At 31.8% G+C, this 15,998-nt stretch overlaps 1 protein-coding gene across 1 annotated transcript; it reads left to right on the forward strand.

The window, feature by feature from the left end:
* The first annotated feature begins 10,538 nt into the window (after positions 1-10,538).
* Positions 10,539-13,106, forward strand: LOC18017019 (indole-3-acetic acid-amido synthetase GH3.6). The gene is made up of 3 exons (XM_006401502.2): positions 10,539-10,972; positions 11,273-12,201; positions 12,296-13,106. Exons 1-3 carry the CDS (start codon positions 10,647-10,649, stop codon positions 12,877-12,879), a joined length of 1,839 nt encoding a protein of 612 aa, XP_006401565.1. The 5' UTR covers positions 10,539-10,646; the 3' UTR covers positions 12,880-13,106.
* Positions 13,107-15,998: the final 2,892 nt, after the last annotated feature.

Here is a 15,998-nt window from a genome sequence, read left to right on the forward strand (position 1 = left end):
AAACTTTCAAAGTCAAACCCTTTTTCGCATATTTTCTATAGTATATTTTCCCATTTTGTAGATAATTCAATTGGAATTTTCCAGATTAGGGTCGAATGTATGCGTCTACTATATCCTGACTATATTCGTAACCTCCCGTTTTAACAATTTAATATATTGTTTTGTACAAACATATAAATTTGCTATATGCCTAGCTATTATGCCTACACCTATACAACTCCATGTTTTCCACTTATGTCTTGAGTTTGTTCCCCACCTTCTTTGGTCTCCAACAAAAGATCTTCTCCTTTTTTTTTTTTTTTTTTTTTTTACTTTTTCCTCTATTATAAATTTATAATTTAAAACTATCTATCATTTTCCATCAAAATTGATAAAAAAGGGCACTGACTATATCCAAGCTACAAAACTTCATTGCATCATCCAAAACCTCAAAATCTAAATTATTTTCCATACCCTCGACCCCACACATCTAAAGTTTTTTCAATGATGCGGCAAGAATCAGCAGTATTATTATTGCTAGGACTAACTCTCTCAAAGTCCTAGCAAAGACATGTACAGATGTACTATAGCATCGTGTAAATTTGCTATATAATGCCTTTAATCTTTCATATGTGATAGAAACAATGTTCAAGAAACATGTAAACGGGCGATCCAGCTTCTAAAATCTTCAATTGAAATTTCAATTTTAAAATTTACGAGGAACAAAGATTTGTTAAAAAAATTATTCCGGGAAAACACATCTACGAATTTTATCAAATTATTAATTCTAGTAAACCTTTATCAAATGAATATAATTCAAGTAAAGTTGAATATTTTAATAACTATTTATAAATTTTCTCAACATTCTAAATCAATTATATCAATATTTTTTTTTTGTTGATCTCTTACTCATGGTTTTTGTAATTTTAAAAATTCACAATCACAATTCACAAAAAGAAAAGAAAAAGAATTACAGCTATAACCAAGCAACCTTGGGTGAAATATAATGGTTTTAAGGGATAAGTGAAAAAAGAATGAAACGAAAACTATTGTAAATTGTAGTGCATCACATGAAGTTAGTGTTATAATGTGACACTGGCATGAATAATTAAAAGATCTGAATTTTTCTAAGGAAAATGATATAAAGAGTACTTGTGGTCAAGCGAGTCTTCGATAGGTATATGGACCCACCGATGCGGGTTATTGGAGACATGAACCGATGGGCTTAAAAGTTCTTACGACTTAATTAAGAGTTAATTAATTTCATCACTTCTCATTGGATCTCAAGCATTTTGATGCACCTTGTATTTACTAGGGAGACTAATTAAATACCAACTTGGTTAATAATTTGTTTCTCTAATTCGATTCTTAATCTTTCTATGAACCATGACTCCATGACCCTACCTTAAAAAAAAAGGCGTCACCCTGCCTAAAAGAAATGCTTTGATTTTTCTAAAATCATTACAATCACTCCACTTTTGGAGACTTCAAGTCTTAAACCGTATAACATATGAAATTTTAGACATTCTAATTAATTACTATAGCACCACACATCGAAGCATCAATTTTTATTCTTAATATACTTTTCTCTCTCGTATTGACCAACCACGACCGGAATTGTTTTACTACAATTTATTATTCCCTCCGTTTCATAATAAATGTCGTTTTAGATTTCATTTTTTTTTCAAAAAGAGTGTCATTCTGCATTTTAATGTAATTTTTTACTCTTATTTCCTGTTTTACCCCTCATTTAAAGATAATAATCTTTGTAATTAAATGTTATAAAAGAATATTAATTAGGGATATATTTATATATTTTATTAATTTCTTAATCTATGTGAAATGTGTCAGAATGACACTTATTATGAAACGGAAGAAGTAGTTATGAAATGGGTTAAGTGTTTTTAACTCTAATTCAAAATTAATTGACCATAACGCAGTCAGCTACAAACTTAAAAAATTGATTGCATCAACTAATTGACGCTTAAATTGTCGAATCTTTTCAACATTTTCACTACGCGATTACAAGAAAATCAGAATAGTTAAATAACGTTTAACACCTAAGCTGCTTTTACTGATTTATTGCCTATATAAATTATTAGCGTTGTTGGGTTATTATGAGATTGTAAGGATCTATCTTTAGGGTTTTAAGTCTGCTATCTTTTTTCGACCCATCTTGTCAAGCTTTCTCGAATTCATATGAATATTTATCTTTTCCGAAATGGTTAAGCACCCGTGCTTTTTATCGTGCCACTAATTCCAAACCTAAGCCTAAGTCTAAAATTCATGTTAGTAAGTAACGTAGTACAGTGTGATGATATATATAATATAAAATAGAAACAAAAGTAAATTAATATCAAATACTCCAATATTTTAATAAAATGCAAAATGGAAAAGGTAAATTCGACACACTCATTTTTTCTGTTGTAGTAGCATGTGGTTTGTTTCCATACCATCCATTTTCCTTCATTTAGTTCGTTTGTGTTATCAACTCTGTTATATATTAAAGCGTCTTCCAAAATTATTTGGTCTTGCTATAAATATTGTAAACGTAATATTTTTCCCATATAGAGAAAGTAGCGAGTCTGAATATATATTATCACTTGAAGGACTGATGAAGCCAAGCCAAGAAAACTAAAACTCAAATGAAACAATGAAAAAAAAATGATTCGTAACCTGATTTTTGAAAAATTAATTGAACACCTTGGTAACTATGTCCGAAAATATTCGTCTAAACTAATCTTTTAGCATGCGCGTATCATGGATTACACAATAGCCATTAGCCAACTATATGGTCATAATATAAAAAGTCTCAATCTAGGTGATTAGATAATTTTGAATCCGAATAAACGATGCCAAAGATACACTTTTTTTTTTGGAACCTTACCAAAGATACACTTAGTGACAGTTTATATATGTTACTTTCTAAGATATTCGATTTGTTTGCTGAAACTTACTAATTACTAACTGAATGACGTATCATATACACCAATTATTTTATAGTGATATTTCTAAAGTGATTTCTTGAAACTACAATTTAAGTATAGAAGAAGAAACAAAAATTAATTGTTGATCTATTAGACTTTGTTTATGAATGAAAAGTAACATCATGCATTCCACAAATTCCTTCACCAACTTTTCTTTTTATCATAACAATGTTTGTCTTTTAGAGAAATATATATAGTTATTCCATAATTTTGCCCTTACAATGTGACTAAGTACTAATCGGATTCAATATTGATTCACTATACAATTTTTTTATTCATGCTATAAAACAAGACTTCGATTATATTAAAAAATCTATATTAATAATCTAGAATATATGTAAAACTGAGCTAACCTCCGATTAATGTGAATTGTTAAACTCAAATTATATAATAGCATACATTCATATCCAGATGTAAAGAGATGGACACTTGAGAGACAAAATCCCTAAGAAAACTGGTAATTGAAAGCTTGTGTGGTTTCAACTTTGAATGGAAATAAATGAATATAAGAAAAGTCTCATATTAGTTAGATATATGTGTCTCCAAAAGAACGTGGTGGACGCTGGAACATAAAAAGCTTCCCAACATTTGATCTATTGATGAACTATTCTACTCACTCAACTGGATAGGATGAAACATTTTGGTTGAGAAAGACAGAGACCAATTATAACACTATTTGAAAATGCATGCATTATACCTCAGAGCAACAGTTTTTGTTAGAAAGGAGTAAAAGGAGAGACATGAAACTCATTTTGTCAAACCTTCTTTTAATCGCAAGAGGTTTTTATTAGCCCTAGTTTTAGTGGGTTTCTTTTAATAGTTACCTCTAAAAAAAAGTCAAGGATAAGGATAAGTAAATAGTACTTCTATATAATTTTGATGTACGCTTGACCGATTGATTTCAATAATTGTAACGACAAGAAATAGAGCTAAGATGTAGACATTAAGCTTTACAAGGTGACGGTGCTAGAAGTGGTTTGGTAGGTATAAGTGTGGTAGATATGTTAAATGTAGTAGGTACTATTGAAATGACATCAGCAATATATTGGATGGTAAATGTCATATTTGCAATTGAGTATTGGTGCATGCAGTTAAAATGATGATAAAAATGGTTCAAATTAGTCATATTATATAGTAACATTGATTTCATAAAAACAAAGAGAATTAGCCTTATACTTATCAGTAGACCATTAATGTCGATTTTTTTTTTGTACATCTAGTTTTGGAAGTCTATTTCAAGGTTCACATTAAGCTAATGCACATGCAAGTAGCCACATCAAATATGATAAATAACGCAATAATGTTATGACGACCGGAAAAATAAGGTATTCAAATTCTAAATAGAATGGAATACAAAAAGCCTTTACAACAACAACAACAAAAATTGCTACGTACTTTTCTTTTCTGTGTAGAATTGTGTAACTGGTAAGGTTCTTGAATATCACGGGAGTATTGTGTGAATGATATAAACTTGTAAACTTAGACAATTATTTTTTTTACTAAAAAACACTTATTTCGTTTTTGTGTAATTTTACGGATTACAACCAGTAAAAATCATAGATGATATGATTTTTTTTTTTTTTTAAGATTTGGCATGGTGTAATGATAATGCATGACGAAGTGACGCATCGCATTGGAATCATGCTTTTAGAAAAAGTTTAAAAATCAAATCAAACCTTTATTTATTTGCTCGTGATTTTGTTTTTTACTTTTCCGTTCTTTGTTGTCCTTCCCTTCGTTACCAAATTTCAAAAGGCAATTGATGTTATGCTTTTAAAATTTCAGAGTTGTATGTGAGATTTTGTCGTTTTTTTATCTCTTGTTGTGCCAGTGCCTCTGTGCTAAAACCGTACGATCTCGTCGTACAAATAGTCAAAAACATATTCATTGATCTCTGCTTTTTCTAATTACGATACACCTCTCCCTTTGATGTTTCTAATTTTAACATTTTAACTGCTGGAGAGGAAAGAACACGATCATTTTAACTGCTGGAGAGGAAAAAACACGACCATACACTAAAAAATCAAAAGTTTAAATGGGTAAATAAAACCAACTTTCAATTTCAAGTTTAGCCTGCGAAAGTTTTACGGCCGAGAAATAATTATGCCTACTAAACCATACAATAGAATAAAAATGTGTGATGACGAAAAAAACGGATGTTATCTGCTAAGCAAAGTATTTAATACCGTTCCACCAATAACAATATAAATAAGCCGAGTAATTGGCCGATTCCCTTCAATACTTTTTTATAAGGTAAAGTACAAACGTGTGTAATCACAAATTTGGTGGTGGAATCAGTAATATATTTATGAGATGTAATTTTAAAAAAATATTATTTTTGAATGACATATTTTCAAAGTTTATATATTTAATTCCATTTATGAAAAATATATCAGAGCAGGTCTATTAGGGGGTATTCTCGTTTTTGGGCTCGAGTACATATATAAATGAGATTAAAAATAAATGATAAAAAGCTTAAGACGGAAGACTCGGGTTATTCGGACGAGCCCAACGACCCCGTGTCCAAACCACGTGGCATGTGGTGGTGATTAGTCGTTTTTGGATTCGAATACATATGCAAATGAGATTAAAAATAAATGATTAATTTTTTATTCTAATGACCCCATTGAAAGGGTCACCAATGGACATCCTCTCACACATATATGTATCGAGAGAAAAGAAGAAAACTCCATGATTTATGTCACTCTATATTGATTCCATCTACATAAAAAGATGAGAAATAGAGATTTAAAACACAATCTCCAAAGCCCTTTTCGACTGTCAAAGAGAAGCCACTTTCTCATGTGGTTTTTGAATCTTCCCCTACCCAATGAAGTTTTAGTCGTCTCCACTTTAATTAATCTTACTTTATAATCTTAATTTACTTCCCTTATATAATTTATTATATCATTTTAACCTCTCAATCAGTCACGGTCCTGCCTTCACGTTACTCACTACATGTATTTAGTTTATAGATTATGCGTGGTTTTCAAAAAACTTAATGCAGCGTTTGTAATTGTATATATTCGTATGGAGTGGAAATGAGGATTTATTAGAGATCTTATCATGGGTAGTATGATATATTTGGAAGATACTGAATGATAAACAAACGAGATTGATAAAACGTCTCAAATTCTCAATATAATTAAGCTAGACACTGCAGCAAAAGAGTGTGAGACCTGGTTCGATATGATGAAAATATACTGGTAAATATCTCGTTTGTAAGTACTTCTTCACCTTATTGGTTATTTACGGATGCAGATAACATTTTTGATTAATCAGTGAAGAGGTACATTTCTTGTAAAAAAAATAGTCATGAAGAGTTTCAATATTAAGATTTTGTGTTTTTTTTTTTGTTATATCTGCATATTGATTTGAATTATATACATTTGTTTTCTTCAGTAATTAGCTTTCATGAGCATTGTAGCTTTTACTTTGGTATTTCCAAAATTTTATTTTTAGTTTTAATTGTGTACAATATTTTTTCATTTTATTCAGTTTTTGACGATTCTTGTCGAAGAATGACCTGCGAAAAAATTATTCACTCAAATACTTGCCCACTTTCACGTCCTTCTATATCTAACCGGAAAATTAGTGTACACAAGTAATAACTAGGGTTTTGAGTTTTGACTATAGCTCATGGGAAAAGGGAAACAAGAAACGATATGATTAGGGACCACGTCATTGGTTTCCATGAACTCATTTGATATTAATGAAAGTTTAATTTAATTAAGCAATACGTAACAGTAATTAATCAATTAACGCATATATCCTATGTGCGGTTCCCTGGAAGTGAACCATAAAGCCATCTTTCAACATTCAACCATTCACATGCACGTTGTGATACCATCATTATAAATTATTCGAACATCCAGTAGTTAAATAACATAAATTAGCAGCTTTAATTACCTGTTCTCCTTTTGTTAGTTTATGGGGAAATTTGATTTGCATGTCCATAACGTATATGTGTATATGTACGTAGGTAGGTATAAAAATATACAACACACGTAAATATTAATTGTATAGTCTATAGAATATAGTACGTCGTAGTTTTTACATTATCACGTGCCAAGTATATGGATAGGTTTAGGTCGATGATTACATGCATGGACGATGCTTTAAATATTTAATAACATTAACAAACTTTTGCAATAATTTGTTTTCGGTCCTTACAAAAAAGTGATAAGAAATATCTAATGACTTGGTTCGGGAGATTTGACCCTTCACTATCATTGCATCATTGGGTCATTTATGTAATCTCAGCTCGTGTGTATACTTGTTTCTCATGTTTCTTTGTCTCTCCAAAAAATCATTCCACAAAAAAAAAAATTCAACAAAATTGGATAAAAGAAAAAACCAAATTGACATCTTCGACAAAGAGAAGTCATTGGTCAAAGATTTGCAATGATCTGTCGGTGCCTCCCGTCGCCTTTCCGTATAAATATAGCTCTTTGTGCCGCGATGAATCGTATAGAATCACTAATTACGTACGGATTCGACGTACACAAGTAAAATGTCTTCCATAAATGTCCTCGAGCTACTAGGGATAATTACGGACACGCACTTTCGGCTTTGGCCTGATCAACGAGTGCGGTCCTACCTTCCATCTCGGTGCACCCGCTTCTACCTGATTTTCGGCCTCATCGGTGGGGAGCTCCCACGTGGCATTACCAGATGTTCCGTGTCAAAAACAAATTTCTTAAAACGAAAAAAAAAAATTCTTCTGCATATATAGCCTTCATTAAATAATTTTTTTTGGTTGTAATTCAAAATATTTTTTAGCTCGTTCTTTTTATTTTTCTTGGAATTGTCTAGTGAATTTATGGATCATACCCGGAAATTGCGAGGCAAAAACCGGCAAAAGAATAGAACAAATGTTGGCCGGATTGCTGACGTCATTTTGTGATGTTATTAATGGAGTTGGAATCTTCCATTACGAATTTGACATCTTAAAAGGTTTTTAGAATGGTTTTCATCAAATCGTATTATAAAGTTCAAAGTCATATACGCATATAGCAAAAAAAATAACTCGCAAGAATATAAGTATAAAGTTTGAGTACCTTCTTAATTAGCCAAAAGAAAAAGTTTTGACTAACTTGGAGGGGTTGACAGAAAAAAAAAAAAAAAAAAGACTAACTTGGAGGGATTAATCACTCTTTTTGGTAAAGTCAAAAATATCTGATTTCTAAATACAAACACGAATTAATGTTTGTTATCCTGTTAGCTGTATAGTCTACGCATATGCTATTTGTTAGGCACCGATTTTAAACCGAAAATATATAGTAGTCTTTATCTAGTTATGTACTTGTGTCGTATGCACCCTTACTTAAAGAACTTAAATTAGCCCTCATATGCTTTTGAAACCTAAAGTGTATACATATGGTTTACATTAGATATCATTGCTTTGCGTTTCTACGAATTTAACTAAACGTGTATTGATCATTTTACAATATATATGGGTTCAATTAAAGTTGAGCTTGGAAGACATTCCCTGATTAAACATTGTTGCTTGCCGAATAATTTTTTAACTTACTTTTCAACGAGAGAATATATATACTTTTTTTTATAGGACAAGTACTTTGTAACTTGTAAGTATTCGTATAAACAACGTATTGGTATAAAAGTATACAAGTATAACATATTCTTTTTCTGTTGAGTGAATTCATAAAATTCTTAAATACATTTCTTTCTCCTTTTTTTCTCTATGACACATTAGCAGAATTTCATTAATCCTTTATACCTCCACAGATATTTCAATTATTATCTTACAATTTCTTAAAAATTTGAACAAAACCTATCAACCGTACAGACACTAAGTCACTAACTAGGAATTTCTTTAACAAAAACAAAAACAAACACTAAGAATTCAACTTAGATAAACAAGAATATAAGTTGAAAAGCAGATGACACTTTGACGGGAATAATATCTTTGCTAAATATTACCATCTTAGGCTCGTATCCAATTCTAGTTAGTATCTAGACTTTGAGGTAATATCCCGATGTGATATTCAGTGACCAATTTTGAGTTTACAATCAAAGGTTTGCTAATATATATTTGAAAGATACACAAGTAACACCCAGGGCATCTAGAAGAGACCAATAAGATGTTCACACCCAACAAATTATGTTGATTATATACTCATTTGATTTTCATGGATGATCAGAATTATAACAAATCGCATGAAAATAAACTACGTCAAGGCACCAAATTAGTAGTATAAACACCACGTACACGTGTCAAGCAATAACAATGGAGTCCAGCTGTAATGGTCCCCACCTCTTTGTTGTAATACTTCCACTTCTTCTTGCCGCGATACATTGACCAAAAAACATCTCAAAAATATCGCGAGAAATTCCAAGTGAACGCCGTTTTTTTGTGTGTACCGGGAAACGGAAGATGGTGTAGCTTAGGGTTTTAGAAAAGGCTTTGGGGGAGTTTCCTGCCGGTATTTTGTGGGACAACTCCGTTAGAAACTACTGCGGATTAACCGGATATTGCCGGTTTCTCGGTCCTTGTCAACCGGATAAAATCCCGTTGCTTTTATGGTAATAGTCTAAAAGGAAAAGCCGAGCCAAATCAAACCAAAAAGTTTAAAACGAAATCGAACTAATGCTATGTTTAAAATCGTCATTGAAACTCAATCAACATATTTAGATCGAAATTCTGATAAATTTTGATACTTTTAAATATTATATATATATTATATATATATACTAAAAAAATATGATAGGAATAAAATGAGTATATGTTACATTTGTAAGTTTTTTTTTCTAAATCAAAGTGAACGAAATTTCAAAACAAAAGGAAATCAAACCATTTTATTTAGACCCAGTTGTTATATTTTATAAATCAAAAATCTAACCAAAATAAATTTACACCATCAAATGGGCAACAAGTAATAATAAACTACACATGATTTAGTTTTTACCAAGTTCTACGTATAAGAGAAGTTTTGTACCCCTTTAACTAAAAAAAGAGAAGTTTTGTACCGATTTAATTTATTCATCCGAGTTTACACCTTTTTTCTGTGACATTTTTTTATAACTTTCAATCTAAAGTCATGATACAATTACGGCATTACCCTGCTACAACTATAACGATTGCATGTTCCGATCGCATGATCATTTCATTCTAACCCATTTAAAAAACGATCATTTCATTTCTGAGAATTATTTAAGTTCAAAGATGGAGTAAAAAAAATTTAAAAATTCGACCCAATGATATATTAATTTTTTTAGCGGAAAATAAAGTGGGCGAATTAGAGAGTACTATATAGTTTGAATGTCCTTAAAATATTCCATTGATAAACTCTTATTCAAGCCAGTAGGGACTAGGGAGTATTGACCATTACCAAAAATTAAAAATATATAAATACCACTTTTTGTAATAAAACGAAAATTATATAAAACAATTTAAATCCAGTTAAACACGAATAGTAAGCCGTTCACTTAAATCCTGGATACAACATTTTGTTAATTACATCTCTACCCTTCGATATCTTCTTCACCCTCCTCTTCCTCCTTCCCTCTCTATATATATGAACCCTTCCTCTTCCATTCTTCCTCACACCCTTAAAGCTTAAAACCTAGATCAAGCTTCTTCACCATTTTTCACTCTTCTTTAAATCATTTTGATCTTTCTAAAACCACAAAAAAAAAAAAACTCAAAAAAAAAAAACGATGCCTGAGGCACCAAAGATCGCAGTTTTGCAAGAATCTGATCAGATTCTTGCGGAGAAGAACAAGAATAAGCTCCAATTCATCGAGGAAGTGACCACGAACGCTGATGATGTCCAGAGAAGAGTTCTTGAGGAGATCCTTACACGCAATGCTGACGTGGAGTACCTCAAGCGACACGGGCTCCAAGGACGAACCGACCGCGAGACATTCAAACACGTGATGCCTGTCGTAACTTACGAAGATATTCAGCCTGAGATCAACAGAATCGCTAATGGCGATAAATCTCAAATCCTCTGTTCTAACCCCATCTCCGAGTTCCTCACCAGGTATTGTTTACTCTGTTTTGTTGCTCTGTTTCATCACTTTGGCTGAGATTGAAGATTCGAATCTTTATTGGGTCAGTCTTGGGTTTTAATGGGTACTCACAAAAAAAAAAAGGTTTTAACTTTCTCATCCATTCACTGTTATATCCTTTTATCAGAAAAGAAAGGGAAACAAAAAATTCTCAACTTTTTCTTATGCCAAAATCATTGATACATTTACATAAATGGTTCATGAAATTAACAATCGAAACTTTCTCAAAATATTTGGAGCCTGACATGGATTTATGTTAATTATGTCAACAGTTCTGGGACATCTGGTGGAGAGAGGAAACTCATGCCAACAATCGAAGAGGAGCTAGACAGAAGATCACTTCTCTACAGTCTCTTGATGCCTGTGATGAACCAGTTTGTTCCTGGTCTTGACAAAGGCAAAGGAATGTATTTTCTGTTCATCAAATCCGAATCCAAGACACCAGGTGGTCTCCCTGCTCGTCCTGTCTTAACCAGTTACTATAAATCCTCTCAGTTCAAAAACAGACCATATGATCCTTACACCAACTACACAAGCCCCAACCAAACCATCCTTTGTCCTGACTCTTACCAGAGCATGTACTCTCAAATGCTCTGTGGTTTATGCCAACACAAAGAGGTGCTTCGTGTTGGTGCTGTTTTTGCATCTGGTTTCATCAGAGCCATCAAATTTCTTGAGAAACATTGGCCTGAGCTAGCCCATGACATTAGAACCGGTACCCTCAATTCCGAGATAACCGATGTTTCAGTTCGTGAGGCGGTCGGGGAGATTCTTAAACCGGACCCAAGGCTTGCGGATTTTGTCGAATGGGAATGCAGGAAGACCTCTTGGCAAGGGATCATCACTAGACTTTGGCCAAACACCAAGTATGTGGATGTGATTGTGACTGGGACAATGTCACAGTATATTCCAACTTTGGATTATTACAGCAATGGTTTGCCTCTTGTCTGCACAATGTATGCTTCCTCGGAGTGTTACTTTGGTGTGAATCTCAGGCCACTTTGCAAACCAAGCGAGGTCTCTTACACTCTCATACCAACCATGGCGTATTTTGAGTTCTTGCCTGTTCATAGGAACAGTGGAGTCACTAGCTCAATTAGTCTTCCAAAAGCACTCACTGAGAAAGAACAACAAGAGCTTGTTGATCTTGTTGATGTCAAACTTGGTCAGGAGTATGAGCTTGTCGTCACCACCTATGCCGGTAAAGAAAACAAGTCTTGATCTAAACAATCTAAATGTGATTGAATTTGCTTACAAAAGACTGAAAATATGTTGTTTTGTGACCTTCTTTGCAGGATTATACAGATACAGAGTCGGTGATGTCCTAAGAGTGGCTGGTTTCAAGAACAATGCGCCTCAGTTCAGCTTCATTTGCCGCAAGAACGTTGTCCTAAGCATTGATGCAGACAAAACCGACGAGGTCGAGCTTCAAAACGCAGTTAAAAACGCGGTAACACACCTTGTACCGTTTGATGCCTCACTCTCTGAGTACACTAGCTATGCAGACACATCATCTATCCCAGGCCACTATGTCTTGTTCTGGGAGCTATGCTTGAACGGTAACACGCCGATTCCTCCCTCTGTCTTTGAGGATTGCTGTTTTACCATAGAGGAATCGCTTAACAGTGTGTATAGACAAGGAAGGGTCAGTGACAAGTCCATTGGACCGTTGGAGATCAAGATAGTCGAGTCAGGGACATTCGATAAGCTCATGGATTACGCTATAAGCCTAGGGGCATCAATCAATCAGTACAAGACACCAAGGTGTGTGAAGTTTGCTCCGATCATTGAGCTTCTAAACTCTAGGGTTGTTAAGACTTACTTCAGCCCCAAGTGTCCAAAATGGGTCCCTGGTCACAAGCAATGGGGAAGTAACTAAAGAGGAAACTTTTGAGGAAGAAGAGAAACTCTCTCTATGAGCTAAGGTTCTAGTCCCATTGGAACTGTTTTTGTAATCTGCTGAATATCGAGAAAAGTGATTAATCATTATGTCTGTCTGTCTAATTTTAATTTTAATCTTAATTTTAATTTTGCTTCACTGTCTTTTGTTTTAAAATATGCTTAGCGTCCTAATCATATGTACATAGGCAGTTTATGTTTCTTAAATCAATTTTTTTGTTTACCTTTTCTTGCAGTTAATTACTTAGGGTGAATTTGTTAGAAAAAAAGAGTATAATTATTAACATATCACGCAAAAAGCAAAATCATTAGAAAGCCATATACAGGTTGCTCTGACTGTTATGCGTTTTTAGTAAACAATGTTTTCCATATATATTATCTCGGATGAACAAGAATCATGAAAGATTCAAGGATAATTTTTGATTTTTTTTTATTTTTGGCTTTAAATTATTGAATAATATAATTTAGTTAACTAAATAATGTGTATGTAGAAGTAGATCAAATAATTTATGTTGTGTACGCAATATACAAATGTCCTGCATTTTCAAACTGTATCATATAACTTCGAGCAAGTAATTTATAAATTTAATCCGCATTAACGTCAGAAGTAGCACACATGAATATAATTTCTTCTTGCATTCTAATAGTTTACATATCATATATGAATATATACATATCATCTTAGAAATATCAATAAATATTATGACGAAATTTTGCCAAGTTTTGCCAAGTTGTGAGAACAATTGTTCCCTGTGTGAGACCACAGAAAGGACCTGAAATTGTTCTTTACATATTAGACTCAATTTGAATAAAGAAAACATTTTGTTTAAATGGCAAAAAGGATACAGTAGCCACCGATTTTGATATATTTATTCTGTGCTACGGGATACAGACAATACACAATTTCTCACAATGACTTCTCACAATGGCTACTTAATGTTTTAGTTAGAGAACTCAAGTAGAAACTGACAATAACATTTTATTGACCCAAAAAAAACTGACAATTACATTTTCTTTATAAAAAAACGAGAAAGTTTTTCCCCATAATATAGAATTTATCAGATGATGTCATATTCTATACAAGTACGTTACGGCCTCGGTTGGGAAAGTCGTTTTCTAGAAATTTATCGATTCTGTTTTTTTTAAGACAAGTAACTGTTAAATTATATTTTTCAATATTTTAAAATTCTGTTCATGCTATGGTTTTAGAATTAAAATATTTTAAACTAACAAAATAATCATATTTTTTTGAATAATAATTACATAATCTTTGGCTAACTTAATATTGAAACCAAAATTTTCCACTATCCTTTTCTTGGGCGACAAAGAGAATGACAAGAACTTTAAATGATTTGGTATAATACAAAATAGAAAGAAAAAAAGAGAAAATTTCAGAGTGTCGGTTATCTGCTGGTTTTGTCACGTGGCCAATCCGACAATCGCTCAGATATACTTACACGTGTGATTACAAATTTGTTGACTTTTGACTGGCCCCATAAGGTATCCCGCACGTGCGGTACATCAAAGCTTTGTTCCCTTTCTGGGCTTACATTGTGGCTAGGGTATGCAATATCTTGGCCCAGTAGTACTGTAGAAGTAAAACGACAGTGTATGATGTGTCCTGCATTTCACTTTTTGTTGTCTCCAATTTCAAATTATTTCTATTTTTTTTCGCACATCTGGACAATGATATGATAAGGATAATATTATTTTTCAGAGTAGAACAACTTCGAAAAATGCTCATCATGGGCTGTTTTAAATTTAGACAGTCGAAGATACATGTATATATGTATAGTATACTTTATATACATTAATACATACAGTGACACGCAAACAACAAACATAACAGTAAGCAATGTTTGTGTGTCTCGTGACCACTATTGCCAATATTATCATAATAGACATCTTCTTTTTGTCGTAATTTGTATTTAATATACAGTAAAACTTCTATAAATTAATAATGTTGAAATCATGATATTTTATTAATTTATCGTGATATTAATCTAAATTATTAATTTATAGAAAAAAATTGCTTTCCGCATATGATTTTCTAAAAAATTATTTGAAATAATGTTATATTTTAAAATTTTAACAAATCTCATAATATAAATTATGATTAAAAATCATAACTATCACAATAAAATAGGTTTTTACCATATTGGATTGTCCATATAAAAATATATATGTTTATAAGTTTAAAATTTATAAAAAAATTATGCCTACTATCAGTATCATTGATGATAAAATTGAAGATAACATTACAATACATTTAAAAATATTTACATGTAAGAAAATCAATTATCACATCAAAAAATATTATAAATTTTGAATGTATATAGTAAAGCAGCAATAAGAGCTATTGATATAATAATTAGAAAGATGAGAACAAGATTTCAACTTTAACTAAAAACAAACACATTAGTTATATTTTAGAATATTAAATTTACATATATTTGTATAAATTTATATAATTATTAATTTATGTTTTTGTTGGGACCATATATTTATATAAAGGTTTTAAAAAAAATATTATCTTATTATCTTATCGAATTTAATGGATTTTTATATTGGCCCGACTTGGGACCAACAAAATTTATTAATTTATAGTAATTATTAATTTATCGAGTATTAATTTATAGAGGTTCTACTGTAGTAATCAAATTGGTTAGTCGTAATTATCATAATAGACGTCCACGGCAACAGGAGAAGCTAACTTTTTTTTTTCTCACAGGAGAAGCTAACTTAAAAATAAAAAAAACCAACAGGAGTAGCTACAAAATTAAAGGAGTTCCTCAATTACTCCCCCAAAGTCAAGAACGATTGTTAAAGAGAAGATGATTGAACCTATATTTTAATTAGTGATCTATTTGATGAAAATAACATTTTTAATGATGAATGTGCATCTTCTCAAAGATTTCGTGGAAGAAGGTTAAGTAACTTATTCAAAAGATACACAAATACAATGGACAATGTTAGTGATCGTTAAAATCAGAGTTATAGAAGCCATGGCAATTGGGGATCATGCAATTAAGAGTATTAAGTTTTCTTAGTATACTAGTTACATGACAATAATGTCGTCGTCGTCTTAGTAATTTATTT

The sequence above is a fragment of the Eutrema salsugineum genome, unplaced genomic scaffold, assembly GCF_000478725.1.
Source record: "Eutrema salsugineum unplaced genomic scaffold, Eutsalg1_0 scaffold_2, whole genome shotgun sequence".
Lineage (NCBI taxonomy): Eukaryota > Viridiplantae > Streptophyta > Magnoliopsida > Brassicales > Brassicaceae > Eutrema > Eutrema salsugineum.